The sequence below is a fragment of the Propithecus coquereli genome, unplaced genomic scaffold, assembly GCF_000956105.1.
Source record: "Propithecus coquereli isolate 6110/MARCELLA unplaced genomic scaffold, Pcoq_1.0 Scaffold77, whole genome shotgun sequence".
In the NCBI taxonomy this organism is placed as follows: Eukaryota; Metazoa; Chordata; class Mammalia; order Primates; family Indriidae; genus Propithecus; species Propithecus coquereli.
Window position 1 is genome coordinate 5,810,135 of NW_012153840.1, and position 16,809 is coordinate 5,826,943.

Sequence of the window (16,809 nt, forward strand, 5' to 3'; positions counted from 1 at the left end):
AGAGCAAGACCCTGTCTCAAAACGAAACAAAAAAAAAAGCCCCTGTAAACTGTAAAGTGCTATACAAATTCTTCCATTCAATGACTTTATGGAGCCCCTCCTACGTGCCAGGCACTGTTCTAGGCAACACAGATGGAGTACAGAATAACAAACCAATCCTTCCCTTGTGGAGCCCATGTTATAGAGAGAGCCAACAGTGTTCTAACTGGGAGCATTAGACTGAGTCAGGAAACCTCCCCAGTGTCCTGAATCTGCCACGGGCCACAGCCACTAGCCTGGGATGATCATGGCATCTCTGGGTGCCAGTGTCTTCACCTGGAAAATGAGGGCTTGGTCAAGGTGATTTCTAGACTTTTGAAAATATAAAAAAAAGTATGGTTTTCCTGCACATTCAGCCATACAGATATTCCTTCCATGCCTGGCCCATCAAGAAAATCGTGAACACCATAACAAAGTTATCCCCACAGACTCCAGCCTGTGACCAGTCCCTGACATCATGTTGTAAATGAAACATGGGACCAAAGTTTTGAGATACTACAAAAAAGGCAAATTATGAAATCCAGAGAGTGCTGATTAGAAAATTTCAAATTGGCTTAGCAAGATCCATCTTAATGAAAGAAAGACTATAAATTACAGGCAGGTCGGAATGGTTCGACCATCTCTAGTTTTTAATGCAAGGTGCCCTGGGGAATAACTTCATGGCTTCAAGTGATTAATTGGGAATAATGTATTCTGATGGGAAAGGGGAGTGAGGAAAGAAATTCATCTCTCACCAGTGAATTACTCCTCCTGGCTAAGAGCTTCACATCTTCAGTGTTAATTGTGCTTCTTTTCGCATGTCTGTGGAAAGGGCAGAAACAAGTCACCAAAATGTTTGGTATTATTTAAAGTTTTGATGAATCATGAAAGTTCATGGTCAGACTTCAAACTAGCAAAGATCTCTAAGTAGCCCATCTTTTTAGACCAAGGTCATTAAGCAACACCGACACAAAAATAAGTGAAGTTACTAGCCAAGATATCGATTAAATAAAGAGACCAAGAGAAAGCAGACGCCCGTCTGTCCACCTTCACCTGAAGACCACGGGTGCCTGAAGCCTGAGAACGCAGAAAGGAGCCTGAGGAGTTAAAACTCTCCCAAAAGTGACTTGCTTGGGCACAGTGGTCACAACGAACACCACAGAAATAGCAGGAAGGTTAGCGTACAACTTTAGTGCAGAGAAAGTGAGTCTCACAATACAAAGATCGCCTCTGCTTTAACAGATTAAGTAGAAGAACAAAGAATCTCCAGGAAGCATGGCTTTACTTGTATCAAGATCCCGAAACTCTTCCCTCAAGGGCTAACTTACAGGAAAAAGCATATGCAGATGCCTCCTCATGTCCTGTTTCCCAACAAGTACTTAATGCATTCCCTCCACAGTATCCCAGGTAGAACAAAGAACAACCTTGAAACTGGAGTCCGTTTCCTGCTCACAACTGGGACTCAAATACTCCAGTCCTCTTATCTTTGCTGTGAAAGATAATTCGAGATAATAAGCTCTATTCAATGATGTATTACTCTGATTACACCCTTTCTTGCCATTTCTAACTCCCCCCCTCAAAATAAGGAAGAACTTTGTAAGCAGAAATAAGTAGGAATCTTTGTATCCTTAATAACTAGCAAAGTGGCCAGCATACATAGTGAGTCCTCACTGAGTACCTGCTGAGTTAAAAAATAAAGTCACACAGAAATTAGACTCCATAATTTGACCAAATTAATCCTTTACATTCTACTAAATGTATAAATACCACGTCATCTCATCATGGTTGACAATATCTGCTTGTCATGAGATAATATCCATTTCAGGAGATAACTTCTAATTAGCAACCTACAAGGACCAGGACGGAGGAGAAAGGGGAAAAGTCAGACAGAAGATGATATAATCGCAGCCACAGAGCACAAAGCCAGTCTACGGATGTTCTGGGTGGAGAATATTAAGCACCCATGGACACAGCGTGGCCCAGTCTCAATCACACAACCCGGCTGCTATCTGTATGTACATTCTTCTTAAAGTACAGTAAAAGGAACAAGCACACTGAACTGTTCACAGAGTGAGCTTATCTTATGTGTTCACAAGGAAGTGTCTAGAAAATGACCCTCTAAATCCTCTCTACCACTCAGCTTGGCCTCTGGTATCTCTGTACCCCTTTCCTAGATGGAGGGGCAGGTGTAGCCTATGCCAGCCACTGTATATCACAGACTATCCTAAATTAAAGTTCTGACTCCAGAAAATTACTCTAGGGAAAGTAACAAAGCAATTTTTCATGTAACGCTCTTAGCAACACAGGTTTTAAAGACTATTCCCTAATGTTCCTGGAATTGATTTACCGTAGAATATCTATCTTCTTCAAAATTAAGAATATGAGGAGACTAGAGATTTCAGAGCTAAATAAGGGAAATTCACAACTTAAATTGGGAGCTGGTTTTCCAAAGTTTATAGGTAGATTGATTATTTGGAATTTAAATGCATTTTATCATAGAAACAATGTTACAAATACTGGTTAGGTCCCCACACCAGCCTACAAAGACTATTTAATATAAAATTGACCTGAAACAGTACATATTTTGGATTTCTCGAAGTGGGGTAATCATAGTCTTGGGAGTAGAGGAAGCATGATAGGGACAACTCAAAGCCACAGGATACCCAAAGCCGACCTTCTGGGAATACCAATATTCAGGGATAAACGTTGAAACAATACTTTTTTGTATGAAAGCAAACTGAAATATCATGAAAATGAATATACAATTCAGACAAAGGATGAGTCTTCAAAGAAACTTTGCACGTATGGATTGCGTCAGGAAGAAGGGCACTGCCCCAACCCGCAAGAGCCTCATGACTGGGCTCTGCACTCGCCCGGGGGCTCAGGAGGCAGCCTCAGGAGCGCTGGACGCTCACGGACACTGCCGAAGATGAGCCATCTCTTGCAGTTAAGAAAGTCGCTGGTGGTCGATCTTGGAGAACAGCAGCTGAAAGCCTTTGCACACACTTTTTTACAGACAAGATGACGTCCTTCCTTGCGGAGCCGACAGTCTAAGCCTCTCTCTCTCACCTCCCCCACACTTCACCCCTCAGTACCCAGCAGAAGAAAAGTCAACCGTGTATGTAATTATAAAGACCCAGACTACCTGAAAGCTTAATGTGTTACTACGCTAAATGGTTCTAATTTCATTTTTATTTCTAGAATCTTTACAAAAGTATTTTAAATTTTTAATTGTCTTTTTCCACAGCTAACACAGAAATGGCAAGTAAAGGTGATAAATATATTTCGGGTTGGGGGAGGGCAACTGCTTGAATTCAATGAATAAGCCACATGAGCTATCAGTAGCCCATTGTACTATCTTATCCCTTTTGGCCAAGCTGGAGATGCTACACGGTTTTTAGGGACTAATGTATACACGAATAGGAAAGATTTAGAGCCTGCCCTCCGAGAACCTACTGCTTTAATTCATTCAAAATATGCATCTGAGAAACAAAGAGCTAACGGGAGCAAGGTGAAAAGCACCGGGTGTGGGAGAGGCTGGCACCGAATGGAAGTGGCAGCAAATTAGAAAGCTTTAGCCCTTTCAGGCCTTAGTCATTCAAATTGCTTCATAAAAGCAATTCGCTGCGATTGTTTTCAATTACCTGGGGTACTAATTGAAGAGAGGAGCATAAATCACCTGTAAGAGCTAGAGCTTTACCAGCTGAAAGCAAGTCACCCACTTTCCAAGGAGCGTCTCTCACTCGTGACAAAGGTGGCAAATGAAAGCCCCGGCCTGTCATTATCTGTCCACCTGTGAGCAATTACCACATGGAGCACGCAGTGGCCCACTCTGCAGAGGGGCGGCCACCCCAGACACCACATCTCAGACCCTGAGCCATCAAGCCCTCCCGAAGACACGTTTTAAAACAGGCTTACTCCACTCCCATTCAGACTCCTACAGACGTTATTCACATCTTTTAAATGAATGACTTGGGTTCTTTAACAAAAAACACTTGGAAAACTTCAAAAAATGCCCAAACAAGTCTGAATCGACATGATTAAAGCAGACATTATATTCTTGCAGAGTCACGATTAGAGACAAGCCTCCACAAAACACACAAAAAAACGAATAGCTAACGCTTTCCTGAAATATCCCACCAGATGGAGAGTCTCAAAAGAATGTAAATAGACGCAGCAACGGATATTCAAGGTCTCTACCCACCTTGCAAACATTTCAAGGTCTTTGGCAAAATTTTCTGAAAAGAAAAAAAAGACAAGACATACACTTTAGCTACCCTTACCTCAGTCTTGATTTCTACAGTCAGTACGGTGACCAATATTAATACAAAAAACCCTGTTAAAGGTGAGAGGAGGCGCTTCCAGCAGCCCCGCCATTTTATAACAGCCTTTTTAGCTTTTTTATTCATTATGACCTCCTTGTCCTTCCCAGAACTCTCTACCCTCTATTGCAAGCCTTCCGTTAATTGTGACTGCACCTTTGGTTTCTAGAAACTATCCTTTAACTTTAAATTCTTCTACAGTTAGGGCTTGTAAAGACATTAATTTCCTCTGAAGTCAAGCAAATACCAATGCCATAAGTTCAGCTGTCAAATAAACTATGGGCGATATAAAAATGTTATAAAGCATTGAAATAAAAAATGTAATGTCTAATGTTATCGGGGCAGCTTAAAACACAATAAAATAAAGGTGTTAGCGCCCCAGTGTTAGCGTAATAGAAAAAAAAAAAAAAACAGTTCTTCCCATAAAATATCCAAATCTTACAGCCAAGAAAAAGAAATGTTTCATGAAGAATGCGTGATGATGACAATTTCTCTGCTTGCCAGACATACCACAGCTCCCACCTACACACTGCTCCCAGACAAAATCAGCCTTTGGAATTTATACAGACAGGAAGACCAAGGCTTCATACCACACTGTCGAAAAGTCATCTCCGAAATTGCTGCAATGGTTTGTTTGCTGAACTGCATCTCTTTGTCCAATGCAACTTCTTCGCAAAGACAACCAACAGTATAGTGAACTGCTGCCTTTAGCCTCTGGGAAAAAAATCAAAACACTTCGTGGGTAAGGTTGCAAATGGGAACTTTCACACCTTAAAAAATTAACACCAGGGAGAGAGTCTGCTCTGCCTAATTCCTTCAGCATCTTCCATGATGGCTGAGTAACTTTTCAAGCATACTAATAAATCAATGAGACCCTCTGGAGTGTGACTTGTAGAAACATTACTTCCTTGTTGATGGTTATGATTTAGGTCAAGTAAAGATAAGGAGTTATGAGGGCAGGTCAGCAGGGAAAGAAATCGGAGTATCTGCATGACTTTACTCATTCCACAACTTGCGAGTTCCCACTGAGCAAGGGCGTATGCTAGGTGTTTGGGGAACACAGTGAAAAACCAGACAGAGGATTTTGCCCTTCAGGCGGGTAATCAAGTACATACAGCAGGATCCCATGCCTCAGCTGCAAGTCCCTGGCAGCTCCAGGCCTGCATGTCACAAAGGACAAAAATACAGGACAAGACCAGGAAAGGCTCCTGAGGGCACACCTGACCCTCCTGATTTGGAAGTCTGCTAGCCCACCTCAGCAGGGTCTTCACTGTTCCTCAGCAACCCTTTCAGGTACTAAAAAACATCTCTTCCCCATGCAGAGGAGTAAAAGAGAGAGAGAGAGACAGAGAGAGAAAGAGAGAGAGAGAGAGAAGGAAGAACCTCAAGATAAAAGAAAAACAAGCTAAGCAACAGTCTTGGTCGCCTGTCAACAAGCTTTTGTGGAGCCATTCAGAGTGTGTTCTGTCTCTGTGCCAAAGACAGAGCTGAACTGGACATGGAGACAGCTAAAACTAAGCATAAAATCTACCAGCAAGTGTTCACTATATAGGCAAGATGAGGAGGAACTGCAAAAACACAAGTCCAGGACCCTGGGATAGAGGCCAGATGAGAAAGGCATCTACATTCCTCAGTTTCAGATATCACAAGACTAGGTTAAGTTGAGGCCCCTGGAAGGAGGAGCCAAAGAACCATAGACCTAGGAGGTATGAACTCCAAGGTATTTTTTTTTTTTTAGAGACAAGCATCTGGGTATGTTGCCCAGGCTGGAGTGCAGTGGCTATTCACAGCTATTAATATCACAGCCTTGGATACCTGGGCTCAAGCGATCCTCCTGTCTTAGCCTCCAGAGTAGCTGGGACAACAGGCATACTCCACCTCTCTGAATCAAGGTCATGTTTTTTAGGTATGGATGAGGTGGGGTGGGGTTACAGGACAAGGATCGATCCTGAATGCTCTTGGCTCTAGAAGTTTTCTCTGTTCCTCCCACACACATCCCTCCTGGCCTTCATCCATGCTGCAGATACCACTGCACTTGGGCGCTAAATCACTAGACTCTAAACTCCTCAAGGGCAGGACCCTGTCAGTTTTGTTTACTGCTATCTATCTAGTACCATGAATGGCTGGTTGAATGAATGGTGGGATCTTCTACTGGCTCACCACAGCTGAGGGTCAAATTTCTCAGCCCGTCTTTGCAGCCTCGTTTCATCAGTATTTATTGACTATTGACAGCCAGGCTCTGTTGTACAGGCTGAGAACCCAAAAATGAAAGGAAAACCCCTGCTCTCAAGTTTATCTCCCAATACACCGTTGCCATGAATGGACTCTTCAAAACCGTCAATGTCATGAAAGACAAAAAGAGGGTGGAGAAGACCGAAAGGATGGGATTACTAAATGCAAGGCCCATCCTTGATCTGATCCTGGATCAAGGAAACAAGATGGCTAAAAGAACCATCTTTAGGACAATTGTAAACATCCGAATATGGACTGTACATTCAATAATAGGATTTGATCAATATTAAACCTCCCGAGCGGGGTAATTTAGAAATGATGTAGGAGGATGCCCTTGTTCTTGGGAGATGCATACTCAAGTATTAAAATGTAAGGGTGAAATGTCAAGATATCTGCAATTACTTCTCAAATAATTCAGAATAGAAAGCAAGGAAACATAGCAAAATGCTGAGAAGCGAACACTCTTTAGACAGCAAACTGCCGCGTCCTGAGCTCATCCTCGTGTTTCCTCAGTCAATCCTCTCAGGCTACCACTCCGGGCCTTTCTTTTCACCACTTCACAGCACTGTAACGTCCTGACTCTGCACCCTGCATTCCCGGTGCTGATTAAAGGAACGACTGGAATACCTACAACTACCTGAGAGGTGGTTATTTTTACTCCGATTTTACATAGAAGAAAACTGCATTTGGGCCAGAGTCGACACAATCACAGTGTGGGGCGGCCTGCCTGGTCTGAATCCCGGCTCTGCGGCGCGGCCCCCTCACCCGTAAAGAGGGGCGCTCAGGGTTCCGGGGACCGGCATTTCAGAGCGCTAAGTGCGTTACCTCGATTCTCTCCTTTCACGCCCACATTCCACCCTCACAACCCCGCGTGAGAAGGAGAGACCCAGGCCTAGTCCCGAAGCCGGAAGGCCGGCGTCGGAACCCGGAGCCTGCGCGCTCCCGGGGGCTCTGCGGGAACCAGCCACCTCCCCCGGGAACGGCGCAGCCCGAGTCCCGCCGCGTTGCCACGGAAACCGCCTCCCAGCACCTCCCGCGGCCGCTGAGCCGGGGCATGCGCAGAGGCGCGGGGTGGCCGGCACCGGGGGTGGGGGGTCGGGCCCCAAAAAGAAGGCAACTGAGGCTCCGTTGCCTTTTCATGTCCCGAAACTCGTCGCCATCCTTGCCCAGCCCACTCGGGGCCCCCTTTTCCTGTACCTGTAGGTAAGAGAATCGCTGCTGCTCCTCGGCCTCCGCCTCCTCCTCCATCACAGCGGGCCGACTCGGGCAAGCGTGCGAGGGTGGAAAGGGGCGGTGGCCCCACCGCCCGGTCGGATTTTCCCGCCGGGTCTTGGGCGACGGGCCGCGCGGGAGGACAAAGCGCGAAGCTCCTTCCTGCCTGGCGCGCGGCCCCTGGCGGCGGCTGCGTGGACGGACTCTTCGCCGTCGGCGTTTGCCGAGGTGGCCCGGCGAGGACCGGGGCGTCACCTCCAGGTCACTGCTGCACACCAGACCCTGACTCTGCTCCTGGCACAGGGCTTGACAAGCAGCTCTCTGCAAAAACCTGTGCAAGTTTGTTACAATAAATTTTACTGACATAAAAGATATATAGTCCATGCTTTACAAATAATGAAATGCGATACTCTCTTGTAAACTCCATACAGATACCTTCAGTAGGTATATCTTGCAAAATTCACCATCAATTTCTATAATTCTATCACCAACGATAATGTAACAAAATCAGACACAAATCAATGCTAGATTATCCCATTCACCTCATTGCCACTGATGAAGGAGTATAGTTTTGACATGAATGTTGACTGATTTTTTCCTTTATTCATTTAAGAAGTGAAGCAATGCAACCAACGTTCGATCTTTCTTTTTTTTTTTAAGACAGTCTCGCCCTGTTGCCTGGGCTACAGTGCCATGATGTCAGCCTAGCTCACAGCAACCTCAGACTCCGCTCAAGCAATCCTCCTGTCTCAGCCTCCCAAGCAGCTGGGATTACAGGTGTGGACCACCATGCCCAGCTCATTTTTTCTATTTTTAGTAGAGACAGAATCTCACTCTTGCTCATGGTGGTCTGGAACTCCTGACAAGGAGTCCTCCCGCCTCAGCCTCCCAGAGTGCTAGGATTATAGGCGTGAGCCACTGTACCCTGCCCCACCATTGGATCTTTACTCCTTCCTAACTTACAATAGGTATTTCATTCCTTCTCCACTTCACTCTTTTGAGGCTTCACTCACACCTTAATGACGTGAGCGAGGGATTCTTTTGCTCAATCAAATAATAGTATTCAAGTACTGGAAGAATATTTCCTCATTTTTTTGTGCTATTCACAATGTAAAGGCCATGAACATGTTACAGTTTCAAGTTTAATCTGCATTATTAACATTTCTCCATCACTTTCTTAAGTAGACAATCACCAACAAATCAAACCCTCATTTGTAGCATTGGCCCATTTCCATGGTGTCAATACCCCCATCACTGTCACTTTCAAGCTGCCAGGATGAGGTCACTGATCTCGGAATTGGGAATAGATGCTGTGCACACATCCACCACACAGGTACGACAGATGTCAATAATGTCAGGAACATAAGTAATAGTGACAGGTAAATGTAGTGACATAAGAAGTGATGAGTTTTGAGTGTTTTGTTTAGTTGGTTAGCTTTTCTGTTTTAGAGACAGGGTCTTGCTCTGTCATCCAGGCCGGAGTGCAGTGGCTTGGTCATAGCTCATTGTAACCTTGAACTCCTGGCTCAAGCGATCCTCTCACCTCCACCTTCTGAGTAGCTGAGACTACAAGCACATGCCACCAAATCTGGCCAATTTTTTAAATTTTTTGTAGAGACAGGACCTCATTGTGCTGCCCAGACTGGTGTGGAACTCCTGTCCTCAAGTGGTCCACCTGCCTCAGCCTCCCAAGGTGCTGGGATTACAGGCTTGAGCCACCACACCCAGCCAACTTTTGAGTGTGTATTACCTTTGTTTTTAATATGATTTATTTAAGCCTAAGTTTATGTAAGTTAACTTTTAATAATGGCTGCGTTGACCGGGCAAGGTGGCTCACGCCTGTAATCCTAGCACTCTGGGAGGCCGAGGCGGGAGGATCGCTTGAGGTCAGGAGTTCGAGACCAGCCTGAGCAAGAGCAAGACCCCCGTCTCTACTGAAAAAAATAGAAAGAAATTAGCTGGACAACTAAAAATATATATAGAAAAAATTAGCCAGGCATGGTGGCGCATGCCTGTAGTCCCAGCTACCCGGGAGGCTGAGGCAGAAGGATTGCTTGAGCCCAGGAGTTTGAAGTTGCTGTGAGCTAGGCTGACTCCACGGCATTCTAGCCCAGGCAACAGAAGAAGGCTTTGTCTCAAAAAAATTAAAAAAAAAAAAATGATAATAATAATAATAATGGCTGTGTTTGTCTCTTTGTTTTAATATTTCCCAAAATTTAGAAATCAGCTCCCACTAACCTGTAGGCACTGGTTCTAGCAAATGTCTCGTGGAAAAGGTGCGATACCTCTCCTCGCCCCTCAGAAGGGTCATGGCTCACGCTCCTCTTATAAAAGGCAAGTAGTCAGAAAAGGATATCCTTGTGTGATTCTTCACCTGCAATGGCTCACTTTTTCCTCTGTCACTTTCTCCACAGAGGTAGTAAGAGGGGAGGCTGCCTGTACAGTCTTCCAACTGAGCACAAATAAAAATAAACACCAATCGTCCTTCCTTTCTTAGGTGGCTTCCCATTTGTCAAGAAAGGCTGATGACCTCACCATGCTGGGAGAAGCTGCTGGGTCTACAGAGAAGACTGGGATGGATTAGGGCCTTCCGAGGCTGTCAACATGTAAAGCCCTCTATACCAGCTCCACCCCACATGCAATTCAAAAGGGACACAACACTTCACTTTGGAATAAGCGTGACGTCCAAAAATACGATTTTCCCCCTAATGATTGCAATGAGGCCTTAGAAAACAATTATCAAAGTCTCATTTCTTTTAAAACTGTTGGGGGTCCTTGCTTTGCTGGTGATGAGGGCCTGCTGTGCCTTTTATTAAGGAGCCTCTGCGTTGTCCCTGCTCAGTGAGATGCTGCTGAGATGCAGACCTAAAGCAAACATTTAGTAAGCACCTGTGGTGCACCAGGCATGTGGGCTCTCCTGGGACTCACTGTTAAGGGACGTGGACACTCATGTCTTTATCTAACAACTAATCACAATACAGTGTGTCCTTTCAACTTTGAATTAATATTAAACAAGTGTTTACTGCGTGCCAGGCTGGTAGTGTGTGTTGGGGCTCAGGAAACTATGCCCCAAATTGTGGTGCTTTGGCATGCTCAGTACTAGGAACTGGTACCAGGCAGTTGCCCACCTCTCAGCTGAGTCCTAAGTGAGGGCACCGAGGAGGCAGCCCCCTCCTCCCTGACCGCTGCAGCTCTCCCTGTCTCCAGTGGGAAGCGGCCAGGTGACCCCAGGCGATCCCAGGCCTGCAGCAGGAAAGGCAGGGTGCTGGGCAGTGAGCAGTCCCGGCCCTACAGCAGACTGTGGGTCCAGAGCCGAGCGCCCTCTCATGAGCCTGGTGACCCTGAGCAAGTCACAGGACCTCTCCAAGCCTCAGGTCCCTCATTTGTAAAGCAGCGACAATAGTCTCAACCTCGCAGGGTAGTAGTGAGGTTTATTGCCCCACACAGGGGCTCATGAAATAGTAACAGTTATTTCCCAAGCAGTTTCTATGCTTGGCACCTTACATGTTACCTGTTTTAAAACAGTTGCTTCCCAGGCCTAAAGAACATTATTCTAGTGATGTGTGCAATACACAGGCCCTTCAGAGTCTGAGAAAAGGCCAAGGGCTAAGGGATCACATTACTGATTACTTGATGAACAGGTAGCCCTATAACCTGGCCACTAGATGTCAGCATTGCGCCGCTGTGTGAAACCAAGTGGTGGCTGCTCATCGCAACATTGCAGTTGACACTGAGTGCTTGTTTTGCACCTTCCCTGGTTCTAGGCACTCCTTTTAGATCCTACCTGCACTCAGAATAAGTACTCTTAGCCCCATCTTATGTGAGGAAACACAGTCACAAAGGCGAAAGAACTTTGCCCGAGGTTAAACCACCAGGAGGTTGTAGAGCCCAGATTTGATTATGAGCAGCCTGGCTCGGAGTCTGTGCTTTTTTTTTTTCTTCTGAGACAGGGTCTCCCTCTGTTGCCTGTGCTAGAATGCAGTGGTGTCATAGCTCACTGCAACCTCAAACTCCTGACCTCAAGCGATCCTCCCACCTCGGCCTCCCAGAGTGCTAGGATGACAGGCATAAGCCACTGCGCCCGGCCTTCCATGAGCACATGAGATCAGGATTTTCGACTTCTCTCAATGGACAGGTAGTACCTAGTACAATGCTTGGCACATCATAGGTATAGAATAAATATGCCGAATGAATGAGTAAATAAATTGTACACATTGGGAGGTAAGATAGTCTAGTGATTAAGTGTGTGGACTCTGGTATCAGAGGGTTCAAATTCTAGTTCTACAGTAGCTGTGACCTTGGACAAATTACCGAACATCATTTGCTTTATCTGTAAAGTAGGGATAATAATAGCACCTACTTCAGAGGGTGTCGAGAGTATTCATTGAGTTCACATATATAGCACTTAGAATGGTGGCGACAATGCACACTCTCAGTGTTAGCTATCATTATGTTTTTATATGTATGCCATTTATAACTGTATGAGACCCCCAGGAAAACCCCCAAATAGGGTCAGAGCTCCTGACTCCACCAGGTAACAAATTTTCCTTTTCAGGAGGAGCACATGTGGCAGGTTGTGTTTTCCAAAGATGGTCTCTTGACCCACATGCTCCTCTGGAACCTTCCACTCCCCATCAAGAAGTAGCATCTAATCCTCCCTTTGAATCTGGGGGGCTTATGACTCACTTGTACCCGATACAGTGCAGCTCTACTCATGCTGAGTAGCACCCACGGCTGGGGCTTGAAAGGCAGTGTCCTTCCACTTTGCTAGCAGGAACACTCACCTTTGGAGCCCTGAGCCACCATGTAAGATGTGTGCCCTGCCTGAGGCCACCGTGTGGTAAGGAAGCCCAAGGCCACACGGTGAGGCCACACGGTGAGGCCACATGTACTTTTTCCAGCTCGTAGCCCTCACTGAGGTCCCAGCCAACAGCCAGCATCAACTACCAGATAAAAGAGGACACCTGCAGGCACTCCCAGCCATGGTGCCACCCCTGCCTTGCAGGTCTTCCCCGGGGAGGCCCCAGACATTGTGGAGCAGAGACAAGCTGTCTCCTTGTGCTCTTCCCAGATTCCTGGCCCACAGAATTAGGAGAATAATAAAAATGATGGTTATTTTACACCCCTGAGTTTGGGGTGGTTTGTTACACACCAGTCAGTAGTAAGATTACACACCAGTCACTGTGTAAGATTAGTAGATGGTGAACATATATATACTAACATACATACTAAACATAGTATATTGAAGGTCTACCCCTTCCAAAAAGATGGGCTCCACATCTGCCTCAAAGAGCATAGAACTCTGGCGAAGCTCTGCCTAAAGTCTCTGCTTAGAGAGCCTGTCTGCTTCCTTGTCTGATCCATGTCTTTATAACTGACTGCTTTATGTCCCAAATAGAGCAGAAAGAGTTATCAGCTGAACTCTGACCAGAGTCCTACAATTTCTACCGAAGGGAAGCCCTTTGCTGGAATAGCCACCATATTGTCCCTGCGGTGCTTCGGCTGGACAGGACTGACGAGGCTGAGGGCAAAACCCCATCTGCATCCATCTCCATCCGTGCCCTGAATTGTTCGGCAACCTCACCTTCAGCAGCAGGCAGGTAACGAACAGCAAACCGTTAAACAGTGCCCACTGTGTGGCAGGCTCTGTTCCAAGTGTCTTATGTTTCATTCTCAAAACAGTTCTGTGAGAGGCGCTATCATCATCCCTTTTCTACAGCTGAGAAAATACACACGCAGAGGGTCAGTAACTTGTAAGGTCCTATCGTGAACTTCTGTGGGACAAAGGTTTGAGCCCCGTCAGAATGGCTCCAAAGCCCAGGCTCCTAACCATCAGGCAGGCTGTTACTTTAGCTAACACAGTGGGTTCTTTAAATTGGTAAGTATTGGAAATAAGACACAGGATGTAAAATTCAAAAGGCATAAGGCATATATGGTCACTCCCTGTCAAGTACTGTTATATTCTTTTAACAATAACAATAGCATCCATTTGTTAAGCCCTTACTATGTGCCAGATACTGTTGCAAGTACTTTATATATAATCTCATCTATCGCCACAGGAACCTGAGGAAGTAGTTATTAACCCCATTTTACAGATGGAGAAGTGGAAACTAGGGTGCTTAAATAACTTGCCCAAGGTGAGGATGCTCGTAGACAGTAGTTGGATGTGACCAGATCTGCCTTCACCCCCGCAATCAGTGCTCTGATGCCCATCCCATCTATACTCCAGCACTTCACTATGGTAGACAGACCAGCAGCACAGGCAACACGCGAGAGCTTGTGAGAAATGCAAAATGTGGGGCCCCGTCCCCAGCCTGCTGAATCAGAATCTGCATCTTTTCAAAATCCCAGGGGTAGTAGTCCTGCGCTCCTACAAGGAGCCTTGATCTGTTCTTGACCTCTATACCCGCTGGGAGGCGCGCCCGCCTGGAACCTTTGGAGGGCTGGTGTGCAAAGCACATTCACCACTGGTGCTGAGAATATTTGGTTTCTAACTCTCAGCAGAAACACCACCGTTTCAGGGGCAGGCACACCCTGAATGGCAGTAAGTGTCGCCACTTACATAGATGATGATTATGTGCCAAGCACCATTCTGTTTTTACTTAGTGAATCCTCAAAATAGCCTCAAGGAGACAGGGACTATTATTATCATCCCATTTTACAAATGAGAAAACTGAGAGCAGAGATAGTGAATAATGTCCACAAAGTCATACAGCTGGTAAGTAGAAGGGCTGGATTTGAAACCAAACTCCACCACTCATAGCTTCTTGAGAGGTAAGCAGGGAAGGGCTGAAGTTGATTCCCTTCTGATTATTAGCATTTCAAACATATTTTGGGCAATCCAGCTTTACTTTAGGTCCTTTTCACATGACAGCCTCTGACCTCTCACTGTTGTTTCTCTCTCATTTTCCATTCCAGAAACATCCATCTGCTTTAGAGCAAGGTCAAAAGATTACCTTTGAGAAGTGCCTTTCACAACCCATAAAGAACCCCGAGTCATGAGCAGCTACTAAAGCTCTCTTAAATTTGCAGGTGGGGGCCGGAGGGGTGAGTGGGGCCTGGTCTGGCTAAGTATGCACATCCAGGCTGAGTTTACAAAGTTGATGATTTAATGGAAGGGACTGTGTCTCTCACAGGTCAGCTCTGCCTGCCCCTGCACTCTTCTAAGATAGAGGTCAGAGGTCAAATTATAGACACCAGCTGTTAAAACATGGCAGCTGTTTGCCCTCACTATTCTTAGGCCACTCTTAGGACTTTCCAAGCACTCCCGGGAATCACAGGGAGTTAAACTGTCCGAGTGAAACAGTTACATTGGCCCCAGGCCACATAACAGTAACAGCATGCTGGTAGCTTTTTGCTTTTTTCTAAGTAAGTAAGATGAAGCGACCTGCTCTAAGGAGCAGGCTTAGATTGATAAAAATACCACAACAAATCCGCTGGCCTGACTTAGAGACAAATAGAAAGAGACAGGCATGTCGGCCACACCTGGTGGCTCATGAGCCTGCAGTCCCAGCTACTCAGGAGGCTGAGGCAGGAGGATTGATGGAGCCCAGCCAGGAGTTCGAGGTTGCAGTGAGCTGTGATGATGCCACTGCACTCAGCTTGGGTGACAGAGCTCAAATTAACAAAGAAAACAAAAGACAGGCATGGGAAAGGAAACAAATCAGGCCAAGCTGAGCCTGTCATTTAAGTGTAATAATCTAAAACGTTTATTATCTAGTATTTGACATACAAAAAGACACAAAGAATGTTACCATGAACATCCATGTACTCACTGCCCAACTTAAGAAATAACACGACCAACCCATTAGAGCCTCCTCACCTTTCCCTCCAGAGTTAATCATCACCCTAATTACGGGTTTCTAGGACCATTCCAGAGTCTTTTTTTTTTTTTTTAAGAAAACAAAGAGGAAAAAATGAACAAGGCTAGAAGGAAACAAACTGATTCAAATGCAGTGAAAGCACCGCAGATCTTTCTGCCAGTGCGGTAATGGCTCAGTGTGGCCGAGGTGACAACAAGAGACTGGAGGAAGAGGATAAATATAATGTGGCCTTTATTGAGTAGAGGAGAAAGGAATTCAGCTGCATGATACAAAGTTTCCAGTTTGATCAAATTGGACAAACGCCTTCCCATCTATCTGATGAGAGCCTCACTACACGCAGGGGACCCGTGGAAACGACTGCTGCAAGGAGCTGGTTGTCACACGCATGACCAGCTCCCGGTCAGTCCCAAGAAGCAGGACAGAGGGCAGGATGGCTCTCACAGAACTACTTTACAAATAGGCTCTGGCCTTTTCAGGAGTGTCTTACAACACTTTAAGAGATCTGAGCAGAGAAGAGGGCAAAGGGCCACGTAAGCAGTGCTGTGTGGCACGTGGAATGTCCCGGTCTATGGAATCATGGAGGGTGACACAACAGTCTGATCAGGCATTGTATGAAGAGGACGACACGCTGCCACCATGGCCTGTCCAATTAGTGTGGAGAAACTGTCCCGGTTTGGCTAAGAGTTCATAGGTGTGAGCCCCAAAGTAATCCCGCTGAGCCTAGAAAACAAGACATGAGGTTGGTTAGGAAAATCGCATGTAGGTGGCCAACGCTCAGGGACCAGCAGGGACCACAAGCTTACCTGGATGAGGTTGGCCGGCAGCATCTCATGTCTGTAGCCGTCATAGAAGGAGAGGGCAGTGGTGAAGCAGGGCATGGGGATGCCTGCCTGGACCCCAGTGCTGACTGCCCGCCGCCAGGAGGCCTGAGCAGAGAGCAAGGCAAAGGATCAGTGCTTTGCCCCCAGAGACGCTAACTGGTTCCACTCCAAGGACAGATTTTCATGCACATCAGTGCTGGGAAATAGAAGTTGCCCCAGAGCAAACCTACTGAGACGGAAGGCACATGCCACCAGCTCTAGGCTACATACCTGGCAGTTTTCAACAGCTGACTTAAAGAAGTCATCTAGTAGTAAGTTCTGAAGTTCTGGGTTTCGATCAAATGCATCCTTTATCTTTCCTAGGAATACACTGAAATAATC

General features: G+C 46.1%; 2 protein-coding genes across 3 annotated transcripts in view; both read right to left on the minus strand.

The window, feature by feature from the left end:
* Positions 1 to 7,881, minus strand: part of LOC105824945 (centromere protein S) — a 15,354-nt gene extending 7,473 nt beyond the window's left edge. For both annotated transcript variants that reach the window (XM_012662567.1, XM_012662566.1), the window contains exons 1-4: positions 7,770 to 7,881; positions 4,931 to 5,054; positions 4,223 to 4,256; positions 774 to 840 (exon numbers count right to left, since the gene is read on the minus strand). In XM_012662567.1, the coding sequence (XP_012518021.1) occupies positions 774 to 840; positions 4,223 to 4,256; positions 4,931 to 5,054; positions 7,770 to 7,820 (276 nt within the window). In that variant the 5' untranslated portion in view covers positions 7,821 to 7,881. The remainder of the gene's footprint in view (positions 1 to 773; positions 841 to 4,222; positions 4,257 to 4,930; positions 5,055 to 7,769) is intronic.
* A 7,948-nt stretch (positions 7,882 to 15,829) lies between these two features.
* PGD (phosphogluconate dehydrogenase) overlaps positions 15,830 to 16,809 on the minus strand; it is a 17,047-nt gene continuing 16,067 nt past the window's right edge. Inside the window, exons 10-12 of the mRNA XM_012662499.1 lie at positions 16,699 to 16,798; positions 16,411 to 16,533; positions 15,830 to 16,327 (exon numbers count right to left, since the gene is read on the minus strand). Of these exons, the coding sequence (XP_012517953.1) occupies positions 16,208 to 16,327; positions 16,411 to 16,533; positions 16,699 to 16,798 (343 nt within the window). The 3' untranslated portion in view covers positions 15,830 to 16,207. The remainder of the gene's footprint in view (positions 16,328 to 16,410; positions 16,534 to 16,698; positions 16,799 to 16,809) is intronic.